Source organism: Protomyctophum parallelum (assembly GCF_964188405.1).
Source record: "Protomyctophum parallelum genome assembly, chromosome: 11".
Classification (NCBI taxonomy): domain Eukaryota; kingdom Metazoa; phylum Chordata; class Actinopteri; order Myctophiformes; family Myctophidae; genus Protomyctophum; species Protomyctophum parallelum.
In genome coordinates, this window is record NC_139707.1 from 46,223,967 (window position 1) to 46,239,501 (window position 15,535).

Consider the following 15,535-nt stretch of genomic DNA (forward strand, 5'->3'; position numbering starts at 1 on the left):
CACTAGAAGAGCAGATCTACAAGCTTGCATCACGCCGCGCTGTGAGCTTGTAGATCTGATGGCTGCGACGTTTAAAAACAGGACAATCCAGCCTGGTGACAGAGAGAATGCAAATTGCTTGCAGACCGCGTCCATCTTACCATTAATGGCAAGGTGCTACCTATAGGTGCAATGGCAGCCCATTCATCCAAACAGAAAAGTCCTATCTGATTGTATTAAAGTGCAAATAACATGCATTTTAAAACTGCTTTTAATATGTAATAATCATATTGTCTATGTCCCTCAAAGTTATTTCTAATGGTTTGAGCCTCAATCACCACTCTGATATAACCAGGCCTTGTCATTTCTTTCTGGACTTTGAAAGCAGTTTTAGCTGCAGTACCACACTGTCCTGAGGTGGAGAGGGTGCTGATATGCAGATTATTTAATATTTGAGTCATTATAATACTCATGCTAGATAAAACCAGGCTTGTTTCCATTCCATGCCAGCTTGGAAAATCAACAATGGTGGACATTGTAAACAAAGTGGAAATGCAAATTTGCAACTGAAGACTGAAGAAAAGGAGGAATTATACAAAGTAGGGTGACATTGATGACATCACGATGAGGCCAAAATCAGTCGAGCTGTTTCTGAGAGAAATTTCCATTAAAACACCCATATGACATGAAGGCCTGATTGTTCAAAATTGGTTATTTGTGGGGATAGAAAACACACATGGGAGCCCCAAAAACACAAAAGAAATTGAAAAAGTTGAATTTTATGTTATAGGTCCTTTAAACAACATCAAACTCACCTACATTGCAGCTGTAGGGAAAGCTTGAATTTTTCTCTCAAAGTGTTTGTTTCATAAAAGTCCACTGTGTAGACATGTTATGAGCTACTTTGGGTCCTTGCAGCTGATTCTTTTTCTAAGTGCTGGAGTTTGGAAGCGCTCGTTAGATAGGCTATCACTCAACTGCCCCTGGGTACCACCTGTTTTGAAGCAGGACGTTGCTTTACAGAAAACGAGTGCTTCTAAACTCTGATGGAAACATCAGAGTTTCCCGTGGGCAATACCCCACGGGGAGTAAAAACACATTTTTACATTTCCCTATATATGTATGAAGTTACCTCTCTCGTCTGTGATGCAAAACCAGCTTAGCTATAGCAATACTTTTTGTGAACGGAAAATATGCTAGGCTGGCTGGCATATCATTATATTATTGCCCTGTTTTTATTTGCATGGTTCACCACACACCCACACACACAGTAGGCTAATGCTCAGAGGAGACATGAGGTTGTTTAAATAAGAATGGAATGATTGTGTAGTTTATTCGAGAAATAATTAACATCATGTTAGTTTAACTGCAACCTTCGATCGTAATAACACAATCTACAAGCTACGATCTACAAGCTCGTAGCTCGGCACTCGAGCTTGTAGATCTGCTATTTTTGAAAAATCGTGAAAATGTGTCGCAAATCTTTGAACATACAATATATACTTTCACAGCAGGCATTTTGTATTCAAATCTTTGCATCTGGGAGGGTCCCTGAAACAACATATTTTGAGATGGGGGTCCACGGCCAATTACATATAATATTATTGTTTTAGGTTCTTGGCATGAAATAGATAACAACTGGTATAAACATAGGGTTTAGTTTGAGAACGACTGATATAAACATAAATCAGAAAACGTCATGATTCAGAAGACATTTGTAGAATCTGGTCTCAGGTCTAAATGACTAAAAATAAAAAAAAATATGATAGTGCTGTGAAACAAGTCTATGAACTATATGAAAACTGTATTTACAACAATTGTATACAATATGTAGTGGTCCCTGTTTCATCTGTCTCTCTCTCTCTCTCTCTCTCTCTCTCTCAGCTAAAGGGTTCCTTCCTGCACTGAAAATAATTCAGCACTTTTTGAATAGAACCCGGTTCTGATTCTACACCATGTATGAGGTCACGTCTTGAAGCTTTGTTCTGATTCTACACCATGTATGAGGTCACGTCCTGAAGCTTTGCTCTGAAGTACTGGTCACACTCAACGTAGGAGGCCAAGTTGCCAACGTCGAAACGCCCACATATCTCTTGAACGTACACCGGTTGCCTGAAATCAAACAACAGCAAAAACTCATGTCTCAAACAACTGAAACAAGACACGCTTTTAAACTGTTTAGTAGCCAAAAACGTCAAGACGTCTAATTGCCTATTAAGTAATGGATGCCACGGGCGTCAAGACGTCTCTCCCTTGGGAATTCAAAATTCTTTTTTTTTTTCATCCATATTTTTAAAATTCCTCTAATCTGGTGTACAGGTGATGACATGCACATTACATGCATAATATAATTACAAATTCTCTCTTTCTTTATAATGGGAGAATTGGCACTCAGAGCCTAAACTGGTGACCACCAGGTGGCGCTGAAAGTAAGCAAAAATATAGTTTTTATTCTTGAGTGTCTTGCATTTTGTCTTGTATTTTGTGGAAAGGAGAGAGACCCGCACACCGCCACCTTATTCTTAAATAACCCAGCTAGTGGCGGTGTGCAGGTGTGTCTCCTTTCCACACAGCTGTCATCCGCAGCAATTGGAAACGCAGCAGGGGGGACCTTTATCAATGTGTTCCATTCATAAACTAGCCTACACAGTGACATCTATGGTGATAAAATTATACTCATAACGTGCATGTGTCGTGCCGTCTGGGACTGGACCCCCCCTCTCGCTCTCTCACTATACGCACGCAGCCACACACTGTTCTTTTGGGCATGGAGGCACAGCGCTAAGCGCACTGATATAACAGACAGCAGCGCAAGATGTTTACACGTTTATTGAGAATTGTTTGCTTAATTTCCTTTATTTACTGCGGATTGCATTCACACCTGCACCGAATCGATTGGAAGCGAAGCGAAACCCCCGTTTTTGCTCGGAGTATAATGCGGTTCTTTGATACGCATTACGATTCGAATGAGCCTTAACACCTGCCAAACGAAGTGCACTTTCTGAAAATGCGCGGCAGGATTCGTTTTAATCGCAGCAAAGCTCTCTGGTATGAATGTGACCTAAGTCTTGTATTTTGTACCTTGTATTTAAGGTCATTACTTCATGTACTCGTTTTGTTTTGTTGCCTGTTCTCTGTTTGTTTGGGGACTACAGATGGAAATGAGCATTCCTTGCAAAATCCCACGTAAATTATATACATTGCATTGAACGTGTAGTGTTAGGGATATTATGGAAATGGAAATGAAAATAATAAATAGAAAATCACACTCGTGTGAAGAGAGGGGCGCCCACTGTATTTATATCAGCCACATGCTTTCTTACATCGTCATTTAGTGCTCTAAACAAACATTGTAATATCCTCAAAGTCCATAGACTTGGCTGGCAAACTATTTACGGCACAAGTTAAGCTCTGAACAAAAATGCCATAGACTCGGCTGCCATATGATGTCGTCTCAAAAAAAGCGTTTTGTTAAAAGTTTAAAGCTCTATAGACTCTAGCAATTATTAAGACAGGGATGGAGAGACAGGGAAACTTCTGTTACTGAACATACACTCATTTAAGGTCAATATTATATGGGTTTACAGATGTGGTATACAGAAGATGTGGTATTAACCCATTTTGGGCGGGAACCCCTTTTGGTGTTAGCATTGTTATGATTTAGCTATTGAAAAATAGCAGATCTACAAGGTCTGCTATTTTTGAAAAATCGAAGAACGACTGACATAGAAACAGATATGATATTAATGGACAGGTTCCAGGTGTGTAGATATGGTATTAATGGACAGGTTCCAGATGTGTAGATATGGTATTAATGGACAGGTTCCAGATGTGTAGATATGGTATTAATGGACAGGTTCCAGATGTGTAGATATGGTATTAATGGACAGGTTCCAGATGTGTAGACATGGTATTAATGGACAGGTTCCAGATGTGTAGATATGGTATTAATGGACAGGTTCCAGATGTATAGACATGGTATTAATGGACAGGTTCCAGATGTCTAGATATGGTATTAATGGACAGGTTCCAAATGTGTAGAATAGATAAAGGTAAACAAACATCTTACCTTGGAATGAGCCAAGATACAAAGTTTCCTGGAGCATCTTTCCGTTCTATAGGAGCTTCCTGTACGACAGTCAAACAAATCTATTAAAATTATGTGGTATATCAAAATGTATATTTTATTGTATTTATTTTCTCTTTTAAACGTATAGAACGCATCCTTATTCAGGGCATGTCATAATAAGCAATGATATTTGGTCTAGAGGGGAAAACAAGATGGCCCTGACAAAATACAGACGTGGGTGTGTAATGCACATGCCATGAGGTGTTAGCTAGCCAACTGGGGGGGGGGGGGGGGGTGGATATTTTAGCTCTGTGAATGTAAGGATGCTCATGCCAGCCTCCCCCCAGGCCAAAACATCTACCCAATCAGTGTTGTTTTCGTCGACTAAAACTATGACAACAAATGTTCGTCGACTACCTTTTTTCACTTCACTTTTTTCACTCACTACAATGACATACAGTAGGATAACAATAGGGCTCACAGAGTAAGAACACATACAGGTACAGTTTAAGGGCTCTGGTAAAACTGCAGGCAAACCACCTGTTCTATGGATGAAAATTACATTCAAACACTGACGAATGGCAACTTACCCTGTTTTCTTCTAGAAAGGTGTCTAACTGTGGAAGGCTTCTCTTGGAAAACACATAGAAACAGGGACACTGAGGACAAAGGGACAGTTTCTTGGTTTGTTACCAGAGCTTTCATCCAGACATGATTGATTGATTTCCCATTAGAGAATTCTGACTGATAGCATCTCTCAAAAATTACAGTCTTTCATGACAACACCAAGCCCAGGAAATGAATCCCAATGCATTTTTCCCATAGACATTTCAAAAAGTATTTATTTAACCCATTCTGACCTGAGATTCTAAAAATGTCCGTTTGAAAATGACAGTTTTCTGAAAAAGCTATGTTTCTATGTCAGTCATTCTTCGATTTTTCAAAATTAGCAAACCTACAAGCTCATAGTGCGCCACTCGGTGGCGCGCTATGAGCTTGTAGATCTGCTATTTTTCAATAGCTAAAGCATAACGTTATGCCAACACCAAAAGGGGTTCCCGCCCCAAAATGGTTTAAAGACCTTTTAAGAGTCGCATGAAGCCAACTCGAGTCGTGACAAATCATGACAAATCATGACTATTTTGGACGAAACAAATAATTACAAAGAAGAAAAACAACAAAAAAAAGTGTTTTTTTCTACTTTCTAATTCTTTGTTTGGCCCGAAACATTGCGTTTATTGTCATGATTTGTCACGACAAGAGTTGGCTTTGTCCGCGGCGTAAACGACTTTCTGAAAAGTCTATGAGGAAAATGAACAGGATTTATTTTCCGGGTCTCTCGAGAGGGGGGCGGGACTGACACTATTGGCAATGCTAATCTCACAAAGACATTAAAGGCCAAAACTATCAAATATTTACAAAATGTGTTCCAGAATAGCACTTCAGCATTTCAGCATGTAGATGTGTTAGAAGAGGGCTTACTGCTCTCCTAGACGTGTACAGTACATGTACAGTACATGTACAGTACATGTACAGTACGTAGATGTGTTAGAAGAGGGCTTACAGCTCTCCTAGACGTGGTGTCTGTAGGAAGTGGTTTCTCCTTCATGCAGATCGCCCTCAGGTCTTCGTCCACTTCCAGTATCCCATATTTATGAGTCTCTGTGTGGCGAAAAAGACAAAACATAACATCTACTGTAAACCATTGGTTCTGTGTGGGGAGAGAGTACATCATTGGTTCTGTGTGGGGAGAGAGACAGACATAATTCTACTGTAAACCATTGGTTCTGTGTGGGGAAAGACAGATGTAGATTTTAGAAAGTATTTTAAATGCTGGGTCACTGGGAGCTGACCAGTACAACCACAGTCTCCCACTGTGGTCACTGGGAGCTGACCAGTACAACCACAGTCTTGTACTGTCGGTCACTGGGAGCTGACCAGTACAACCACAGTCTTGTACTGTCGGTCACTGGGAACTGACCAGTATAACCAGTCTTGTACTGTCGGTCGCGGGGAGCTGACCAGTACAACCACAGTCTTGTACTGTCGGTCGCTGGGAGCTGTGACGTTCTGAGGAAACTTGACAATATCCTGACACATTGAATATCCAAGTGGGACGGATAAACATCTCAATAGAACATTCAGAAGGACACCTTCATCTTTACACTGGATAAATATCTCAATAGAACATTCAGAAGGACACCTTCATCTTTACACTGGTAAAACAGAAGCAGACAGTTAATAATAATAATAATAATAATAAGGATACCTTCATCTTTACACTGGTAAGACAGAAGCAGACAGTTAATAATAATAATAATAATAAGGATACCTTCATCTTTACACTGGTAGGACAGAAGCAGACAGTTGGCGTCACTCAGCGCCTGCAGCTCACAGAACCTCTCCTTCAGCCGACCCAAACTGAAGTCTTCTCTGAACAGCGTGTCCCTGTTTATACAGAGGAGAGAGGGTTCATCTATCAACCCATTTTGGGGCGGGAACTAAGTACCCTTTTGGTGTTTTAAACATTATGTTATCATTTAGCTATTGAAAAATAGCAAATCTACAAGCTCATAGCGCGCCACCGAGTGGCGCGCTACGAGCTTGAAGGTCTGCTATTTTAGAAAAATCGTGAATGAAAATGTGGCACAAATCTTTGAATATAATATTCTTTCAGAGCGAACGTTTTTAACTCAAATCCTTGCTACTGGGGGGGTCCCTGGAACAACATATTTTCAGATGGGGCTCGGCGGCCAATTACATATCATTTTTGGGGTCCTTGACATGAAATATTGAGAACCACTGATAGGTAGAAACATAGGTATTTCAGAATCAGAAAACTGTCATGATTTAGAGGATTTCGATGTCAGGTCAAAATCGGTTAATCATCATCATCATCATCATTAGAAAAGCTTCCATCATCATCTTTATCGATACCCATTGTAGGACATTTGGTAATTCCATACATACACCACACATAAAGGTTATGAAAATGGATGGTCATAGTAAAAACCTACCCTCCAATCACCATGACATCATCTTCTATCTCAAAGTGCTTCACTGCCAGCTGCAAGCAGGCGACGGCTCCAAGACGCTCCTGAGGTGGTAAGAAATGGCCGTAGTTGTTAACAGATAAAAGCTGCGTTAAAGTCTCACTATGTTAACGTTTCACAATGAATTAAATGTGATCTAAACGGTGGTTCTTACGTCGTTACTCCGGGTCTGATCGTTGAGGATGTGGACCATGGAGAACCCGGCCGCCCACTCCTCGAACGCAGCATGGAAGACACTGTTGGTCTGTAGAACGTCACATTAACCCATTTAAGACCTGAGGACGATTCTACAAATGCCTTCTAAATCCTGACAGTTTTCTGAAAAACCTCATGTTTTAATTAACCTATGTAATTGGCCAACACCTGTCCAGTGGCTTTTCTAAATGGAAGAAACAATAATATAATAACAAATTAAAAAATATATAAATATATTTAAACATCAGTATAAATCTAAAGTTTCTACCCTAGTGTAGTAACGCCAAAATCAAATGGGTTCAGATCTGAGCCAAGGCCTCTGAGGAGGCCCGTCCTGGAAGAGCTATTTATTTAAAAACAAATCCATTATAATCAAAATCAGACACAATCAGAAACATAATGCATGCTAATAGTGTGAGAGTTCCATACATACTAATAGTGTGAGAGTTCCATACATACTAATAGTGTGAGAGTTCCATACATACTAATAGTGTGAGAGTTCCATACATACTAATAGTGTGAGAGTTCCATACATACTAATAGTGTGAGAGTTCCATACATACTAATAGTGTGAGAGTTCCACAGTCTCTTGTATTTGCACAAGAGACATGAAATAACAGCAGCAGATACAAGTTGAGCTAGTATAAGTCTCCAGACTGACACTGCCATCTAGTGGCCAAAAATAAAAACAGAACCTACCTTTATACACAAATATATGTTTTATGTCTAATAAGTTATAATAACCAACTTATAACTAGAACGTACTAGAACGTATATAACTAGAAAAGTCGCAATTTTGAAAAATTGCAAAGTGTGGTTGCTGCAGTCGCTTACATAGGCCCCAAATTTGTTATGTTCTATAACGCTTGAATAGTTTGGTCTTCTGCCTCTGCAAGGGAATTTATGTCTCTATAAACGATTGTAAATGGTGCATTTATATAGCGCCTTTATCCAAGGCGCTTTACATAGATTGTGCATTACATTCACCCATCCACACACCGATGGTGGCGGAAACATGCAAGGCACCAACCAGCACATCAGGAGCTGGGGAGGAGGGGTTCAGTGTCTTGCTCAAGGACACTTCGACACTAACTCTGGGGGAGCCCACAGGGTTCGAACTGGTAACCTTGCGGTTGCCATCCGGCAACTCTACCCCCTGAGCCACCACCGCCCCTTGTAAAACAGCGTTATGCAAAGCTCGGCCAATCACAGCGGAAGTTAGGTAGGTTGCTCCTGGAAAAGGAAAAGAAAGTGTGACAATAACTATAGTCTGTTTAAACAGACCTATTAGAAGAAACCGTGTTAATACTTACAACTACGTAGATGTGTTCCACGCAGCCGGACGCGCTCAGCGCGTGCACCCAGTGTGATATCAGAGCACAGTGTCCTACGGGCAGCAGAGGCTTGGCTCTGCCGGACAGGTGGCTGAACTGACCGCTGGCGTCCCGCTCCACGTCCCTCTGCAGCCTCGTGCCATAGCCCGCCGCCAGGATCACAGCTCTCATAACGGAACACCTGCGGCTGTACACGTCAATGATAGGATCACAGCTCTCATAACGGAACACCTGCGGCTGTACACGTCAATGATAGGATCACAGCTCTCATAACGGAACACCTGGCCGTACACGTCAATGATAGGATCACAGCTCTCATAACGGAACACCTGGCCGTACACGTCAATGATAGATGTGTACGTCATTGAAACGGTAACAGGTACGGTCGCCCCTTTTCCATCTCGCCCCACTACTCTACCTAGTTGTAAATAAACATAATTCATGTTGGTGAATGGTGATTATATAAAAGGTATTATCATATGAATTTATCATTGTTAAGTGGGGGCGAGTCGTTTGGTATTCTCTCTCTCTCTCTCATATATATATATATATATATATATATATATATATATATTATATATATATATATAAATAACTCTCACAGAGAAATACATCTACAAGAGTTATCAGCTAGGATCACAGATATCATTGTAACACCTGTACTGTACTGTAGGCTACTGTACTGTACTGTACTTCACAGCCAGACAGTGTTGCCATGTCTAGCGAGAGAAATAAGCAACTCGCCTGAACCAGAATGAGAACAAGGACACTTTAAACCTGGGAAATCCTGGGACAAATTAGATTCAGAAGGTGATACGTGGACAGCACAACTCTTTTCCCCTTTTTATCTCCTTTTATGATGATTTCCTGTATTTAAGTGTATATTTGTACGTCTCTAAATGTTCTGATGAATTGAAAATGGTGGACCCTAAGTGTAATGCTTTATGGTGTTGATATTGAGTTGTGCTTGAAATGTACTGTAATTCTGCAAATTGTTAATAGGCCTACTCAAAGAAACATCATAATGCATTAGGAAGCACTGTCCCTACCTACACTTTAGAAACAATAAAGCCCCCAAAAACAGCAACGCACAAATTCACAATCACAAATATTTACTTTACTATTTACTTTACAAGCAACTTTAAAACAAACACTAAGTAGCTTATAATAAGCAGACGTGGCAACACAGCTTTCACACTATACAAGTTAACACAACACATTCACAACAGGATCAGAAGAAGTTACCGGTACCTAGAGCTATTAGAGTGGACCCACTGGACCGACCTCCTCAACCAGAACCACGGGTTTCATTCATCCTGGATGTTACAATAAAGAGATTCTCTGACTAACTGCCGTAGACAAATATTAGACACTATTTAGCTGTTATTGGTAAAACATACAAACCCAAAGTTGGACTTCAGCCTATCCTCTCTGTGTAGCGGGTCTGGCGGAATTGGTGACCTATTGAATCCGGTCGCGGTTACGTCTCTATTCTATTAACTATATAACTATAAAGAAAATGTTTCATTTATAGCACGAAACCATATGAAAAATAACTAATCGTGATTGGGTAGCGTTTCACAATGCATTGCGTTCATTCATTAATCATTTCATAAAAAAATTAAAAAAAGAGACCGAGCGTCACAATATTCTATAGGTTACCAATGTAAATATAACGCCTCGTTTTCTTTCCTCAAGTGAGCAAACCACGCCCCGCTGGCACGATGAGAGCGCTGATTGGTTAGATTGCTTCAGGAGTCTGGTCAACTTGCTTGTCAAAGACAATGTTACAAAATAAGACAAAAATAATAAACTTGACTTGTTTCTCTGGCAGCAAAGTTTGCAAACACAGCATCACGGACTGGTGACCTGGATGTGACGTCATACACAAGACACTGTCCGAAGACATTGAATATTTTAAGTTAAAATAATATTCATTTTTATTAAGACAAATGTTGAAATTCAAAAATCACACCCGTGTGAAGTGAGGTGCACTCTTGTCATCCCATAAAAAAAAATATATACTAATATTAATTTGTCAACTTATGTCTTTTTAACCATGATACAATGTTTAAAAAAACTCTTTATACATCGTATACATTCAGTTGTCTAACTTGTCTTACATGATCATGGTGAAAAGCTGAGTTTTATATGAAAGCCCCAATTAAAACAGTTTCAGTGTTTAGAAAAGCCGATTTGCATATCCACATTAAATGTAAATTATCCTTTCATTGTCAATGACAAATGTGACACGATCGAGTGAAGGACAACAACCTGTATATAGGAGGGGCGACCCTCAAAAACAAATCACACACGTGTGAAGTGAGGGACGCTGTTATCATACATCATCTCATTCCGGCCAATCACAATTAGCTTGACGTAAAATTGTCCAGTCATTGTCAACAGGGATTTAATGTTTGTACAGGACAAAGTTTGTGGACACTACAAGCTGGACATAGGAGGGGCTAGCTAGCACCCCTCAAAAATAAGACAGTGGGCATAATATAATGAGTGGACATGATTTAAATTAAACTGTGTGCCTTCATTTGAATGCTGTTATCGTTTTGAAATAATCAGGATCATAATGATACACATAGTAGGGTCTTAAAGTAATGATGTAATTTGGGGTGCCGTGGATCAAAATGTAATCTGGCCATTTGTTGTCTCAACTACAGTAGTAGTTATGAAGCACATGTGTGGTGTGTTGTGTATCGACAGCCCTAGTTTGTACCTGATGCTACAATGCACACACTTTTTGGACTTGAGCGCTACTTTGAAAATGACCAGTTAGACAAGATCTACTCACCGAAAAAAATATAATTCCATTGCTGAAAATACAGTAGCTAAAAATTTAGCTGGGGCGGCTTTGGAATAGTGGCACTGGCGTTGCGTACAGTAGGCCTATAAGACAAATGCACTTGGAATGGTAAATAGAGGGAGAAAAATGGAATAGGTATTAGGGTTTTGGATTTAATTTGTAATTATACTGACATTTGTGAGCAAGTGCAAGTATTGCATTATGGGTTTGAGCTGACAGGCCCCTTTTGATGTCAATCAATCAAGTTTTCTTTTATATTTAAAGGTATATTCAGTGATTTCACTTAATTCAAATATCACTTATTTTTTTGTTTTGTTGTGATAATCCTCCCTACTATAGAGTGTGCTGGCCATATAAGGAGTTCCTCCCTGTCCCCAGTTAACCCCTGGGGGTCAAAAAACCTTAGGTTTCGTTTTTGACTCTCTATCCTGATTGGACGAAAGGCTGGGTCCCACAGCCAAAAACGAAACCTAAGGTTTTTTGAGTGAAATCACTGAATATACCTTTAAATTAAATATTATTTAGGGGCATGTCATGTGATCTACCTGCACAGCCTTTGTGATCTACTGGTAGATCGCGGTCTACCTTTTGGGCAGCCCTGAGCTACGGTCATGCCTCCCTGTCCTTTGTTCCATTCCTTGTACCTGCATGTCTAAAAGGTACTTTCCAAACGGCCAGCGATGAACGCAGACGTTGTCTGTCGTCTGGATCAACGACAGGTCTGCTCCAGCTCTGCTCAAGAGGGGCGTGACAACAAAAGCGTTAAAAAAAAGAAAAGCTAAACAGAATCCAGGTCTGGTGAGTCGCGGCCGTGTGTGTGCACGAAACGAGCACGCGCGGGACAATTTAACAAGGTAAATACGCTTGCGTTGTGTTGTTGCCCCGCGACTTCTCCGCGCGTACAGAAAGAAAACGCAGGTCTCAGTGAAAATGAACTATAGGCGCGTTAAACCACTGCCCGCTTTGAAAGGACCTTTATGTTGACAGCAAAGGTGAAGCTACAGTGCAACCATACCCACCCTGGGCAAGACCTAAGCTGAAAAGACTATCAGCGGAAGTTGCGGGATTTTAGCGGATGTGAAATCGTTGATGCTTTACAAATCAGTTTACATTCTCCGTGAATGAAACAAGTGTTGTGATTGGTCGGGAAAATATCGTATCCGGGGGGAAATACATTTGACGGCTGTTCCTGAGGATACAACCGCCGATAGCTTCTCTGCCTTAGGTTGTGACCAGGCTTTTCTTTTCGCAGATAAGTAAGCCTGGGACCGAGGCTAAACCATACCTGGTCTTCTGTCTCATTATACAATCATATCTGGGTATACAACAGGTGTGTGAGAAACGGCTCCACAGTGAATTCCTCTGAGCTCCAACACCAGAAGAGAGCAAAATGACAGATCTGTCTGAGCTCGCCATCAACTCGCAGAATCGGCGACGCGTGAATGAAAATACTTTTTTACCGACATTGAAAATCAGACCAAGTTGAGCTGTGGAACAACAGAACTAGCACAACTTAAAAGAGAGAGAACACAGTTGACGTTTTATTTATTGATTCTCCGACTTAATTCAAATGGAATGCTTAAGCTTTCCACGCACATAATCTTTTTTTCGTCTTTCCTCACAAAAACAAATACATTTACTCTTATTAATTTGAACGAATAGAAAAATGAAAACAAAACAAAAACCAGAGTAGAGCGACAGTATGCATTCCTCTTCAGTCAGCCTCCTCGGCTCCGGGGTCGGCGTCAGCCTCGGGCTCGGCGCTCTGCTCCTCCTGTGTGACATCATTTCCTGCTTCCGGGGAGTCCGTGGCGGCGGCGGGGGGGAGAGACGTCTCCATTGGTTCCTCAGCTTTCTGCTCTTGTGGCGACGGCGTATTTTCCACCTGTATGTATGATACACAAACACACGCTTTCTGATTGTGGTCACTTTGTGATGCGTTGTAAACTTGTAGATCAGATATTGCCCCTTTTTTTATGTTGGTAATTTCTTTGTACATTTCAGTTATTTGTCATATCTTCCCTGTGCATTTCTTGATTACCAGGAAAACAGAAATGCATTCTTTATTCATTATGTTCCACTGTTCAATGCCAAAAACAGAATTTAAATCGTCAATCGCAATGATTTGAGAGACAATTAAATTAACCCATTTCGACCTGGGAACGATTCTACAAATGTCTTCTAAATCCTGATAGTTTGAGAACCCACTGACATAAACATAGGTTTTTCAGAAAACTATTTCATGTCAGGGACCCCCAAAAATATATGTATTTGGCCGCCGACCCCCATCTAAAAATATGTTGTTCCAGGGACTCCTCCAGAAGCAATGTTTTGAGTTAAAAACGTTCGCTCTGAATGAATATATATATATAATATATAATTCAAAGATTTGTACGACACTTTCACAAATTTTCAAAAATAGAAGACCTACAAGCTTGTAGTGCGGCACTCGGTGCCGCGCTACGAGCTTGTAGATCTGCTATTTTTTAATAGCTAAAGTATAACATGATGCTTAAAACACTAGAAGGGGTCCCGCCCAAAATGGGTTAATCGTGAATTTGGTAAATATGCCTTTTCCTTTAAAGCCCCTACAGACTGGAATACTTTACCAAATAACATTAGATCCATCTCAACATTCCCAGTTTTCAAAAGTGCACTGTCTTCTCTTCCTACTTCAAAGTCTTATGTTCTTGCTTTCGGTAAATATGCCATTATATCACCATGTTTATTCCTTAAATTCATTATTTTATTTTGTATTTGTATTACTATTATCATTATTTTATTTTATTTTATTTTTTGCACAGGACATAGAATTTACATAATGTGCTGCAGTATATTATTGGATTCAAAGCCGTAATGAGGTTGTAAGGTTTTCAATGTTTAGTGTTTTGTCCTGTCCATGTTAGTTGTATGTCATTTGTTTTGTTTTACTGTTTACATGTACAATAATGTTGTGACATGTATCTGTGTTGGGAGCCCCTCGAAAACGAGATGGTACATCTCAAGGGGTCTTTTTCCTAATAAAGAAACTTTAATCATCATCATCGTCAACTTAAATGTGTAACGGTGACAGCAGCCCTAGACAGTCCAGTACGTACCGGTGGTGTCACCGTGTGACTGGCGTCCTCCTGACCAGCTGCTTCAGGCTCCTCCTCCTCCTGCTGCTGCTCCATGGCTTCAGGCTCCTCCTCTTCCTCCTCCTCCTGGCTACTGGCGGCCGCCGGTGGCGGCTGCTGGACCGGCGGCGGCGGTTCCTCTTTCACCACGACCTTCTCTACCACGACCACCGCCACCGGGGGCGGGGCTAAAGCCACGGGGATAGGCGCCGCGGGGGGCGGAGCCGTAACCTGTCACATAGGCATGAATCAGTGGTTGTTTTTTGGCAGCAAATTTGGATTTTTTTAATAGTTTTAGTCGTAGTAGTCTCTCGAATGAATAGTTTTCATTTAGTTTTAGTCACATTTTAAGTCACCTGGAAATGTTCTAGTGTTAGTCTAGTTTTAGCCGACTAAATGTCATAAGATTTTAGTCGACAAAACCTACAGTTGATTTAGTCGAACAAAATGTGTTTTGGCGAGGCCTTCATGCCGTCGTAAAATGACACTTGCTGAAAATAGCCGATCTACATATTTCATATTTTCAGATGGGGGTCGGTGCCCAAATACATATATTTTTGGGGCTCCTTGACATGAAAATGTTTGAGAACGACTGACATTAGAAACATTGGTTTTTCAGAAAACTTTGTAGAATCGTCTTCAGGTCTAAATGGGTTAAGGAATCAGAATTGTTAAAATCCTAAAGGATCCCAACCCTAATGTTCATGTATTCGATGTTTAAGTGTTAATTAATTGTGTGGCTGCGAACTGTGAGTATTGAGTATCTGTTGATGAATACCGTTGGGACAGGGCGAGGCGCAGGAGCAGGTTTCTGATGTATTCTGATATGTTCCGTGACGTGTTCCTCCATCACCTCTCTCTCCACCACGGACGGCGTGGGTTCTGGCTCCTGGGCCTTCCTGTCAGCCTCCAGGACGGACATGATGGAGGTCGGGATGTGGGCTTGCTGTTCGCACCGCAAACGACACAAT

The 15,535-nt window shown here is 40.8% G+C and overlaps 2 protein-coding genes across 2 annotated transcripts in view; both read right to left on the reverse strand.

Annotated features, from left to right (window-relative positions):
• Positions 1–1,970: 1,970 nt before the first annotated feature.
• LOC310866598 (glucose-1-phosphate adenylyltransferase-like) lies at positions 1,971–10,078 on the reverse strand (the record flags this gene model as incomplete). The annotated part of the gene is made up of 9 exons (XM_083776258.1): positions 10,031–10,078; positions 8,610–8,811; positions 7,256–7,345; positions 7,066–7,145; positions 6,381–6,496; positions 5,613–5,710; positions 4,639–4,707; positions 4,049–4,107; positions 1,971–2,091 (listed from the first exon to the last, which is right to left on the reverse strand). Exons 2-9 carry the CDS (start codon positions 8,799–8,801, stop codon positions 1,971–1,973), a joined length of 825 nt encoding a protein of 274 aa, XP_083632384.1. The 5' UTR covers positions 8,802–8,811; positions 10,031–10,078.
• Positions 10,079–12,976: 2,898 nt separating this feature from the next.
• Positions 12,977–15,535, reverse strand: part of sympk (symplekin) — a 34,314-nt gene continuing 31,755 nt past the window's right edge. The window contains exons 26-28 of the mRNA XM_083777067.1: positions 15,343–15,510; positions 14,547–14,795; positions 12,977–13,333 (exon numbers count right to left, since the gene is read on the reverse strand). Of these exons, the coding sequence (XP_083633193.1) occupies positions 13,163–13,333; positions 14,547–14,795; positions 15,343–15,510 (588 nt within the window). The 3' untranslated portion in view covers positions 12,977–13,162. The remainder of the gene's footprint in view (positions 13,334–14,546; positions 14,796–15,342; positions 15,511–15,535) is intronic.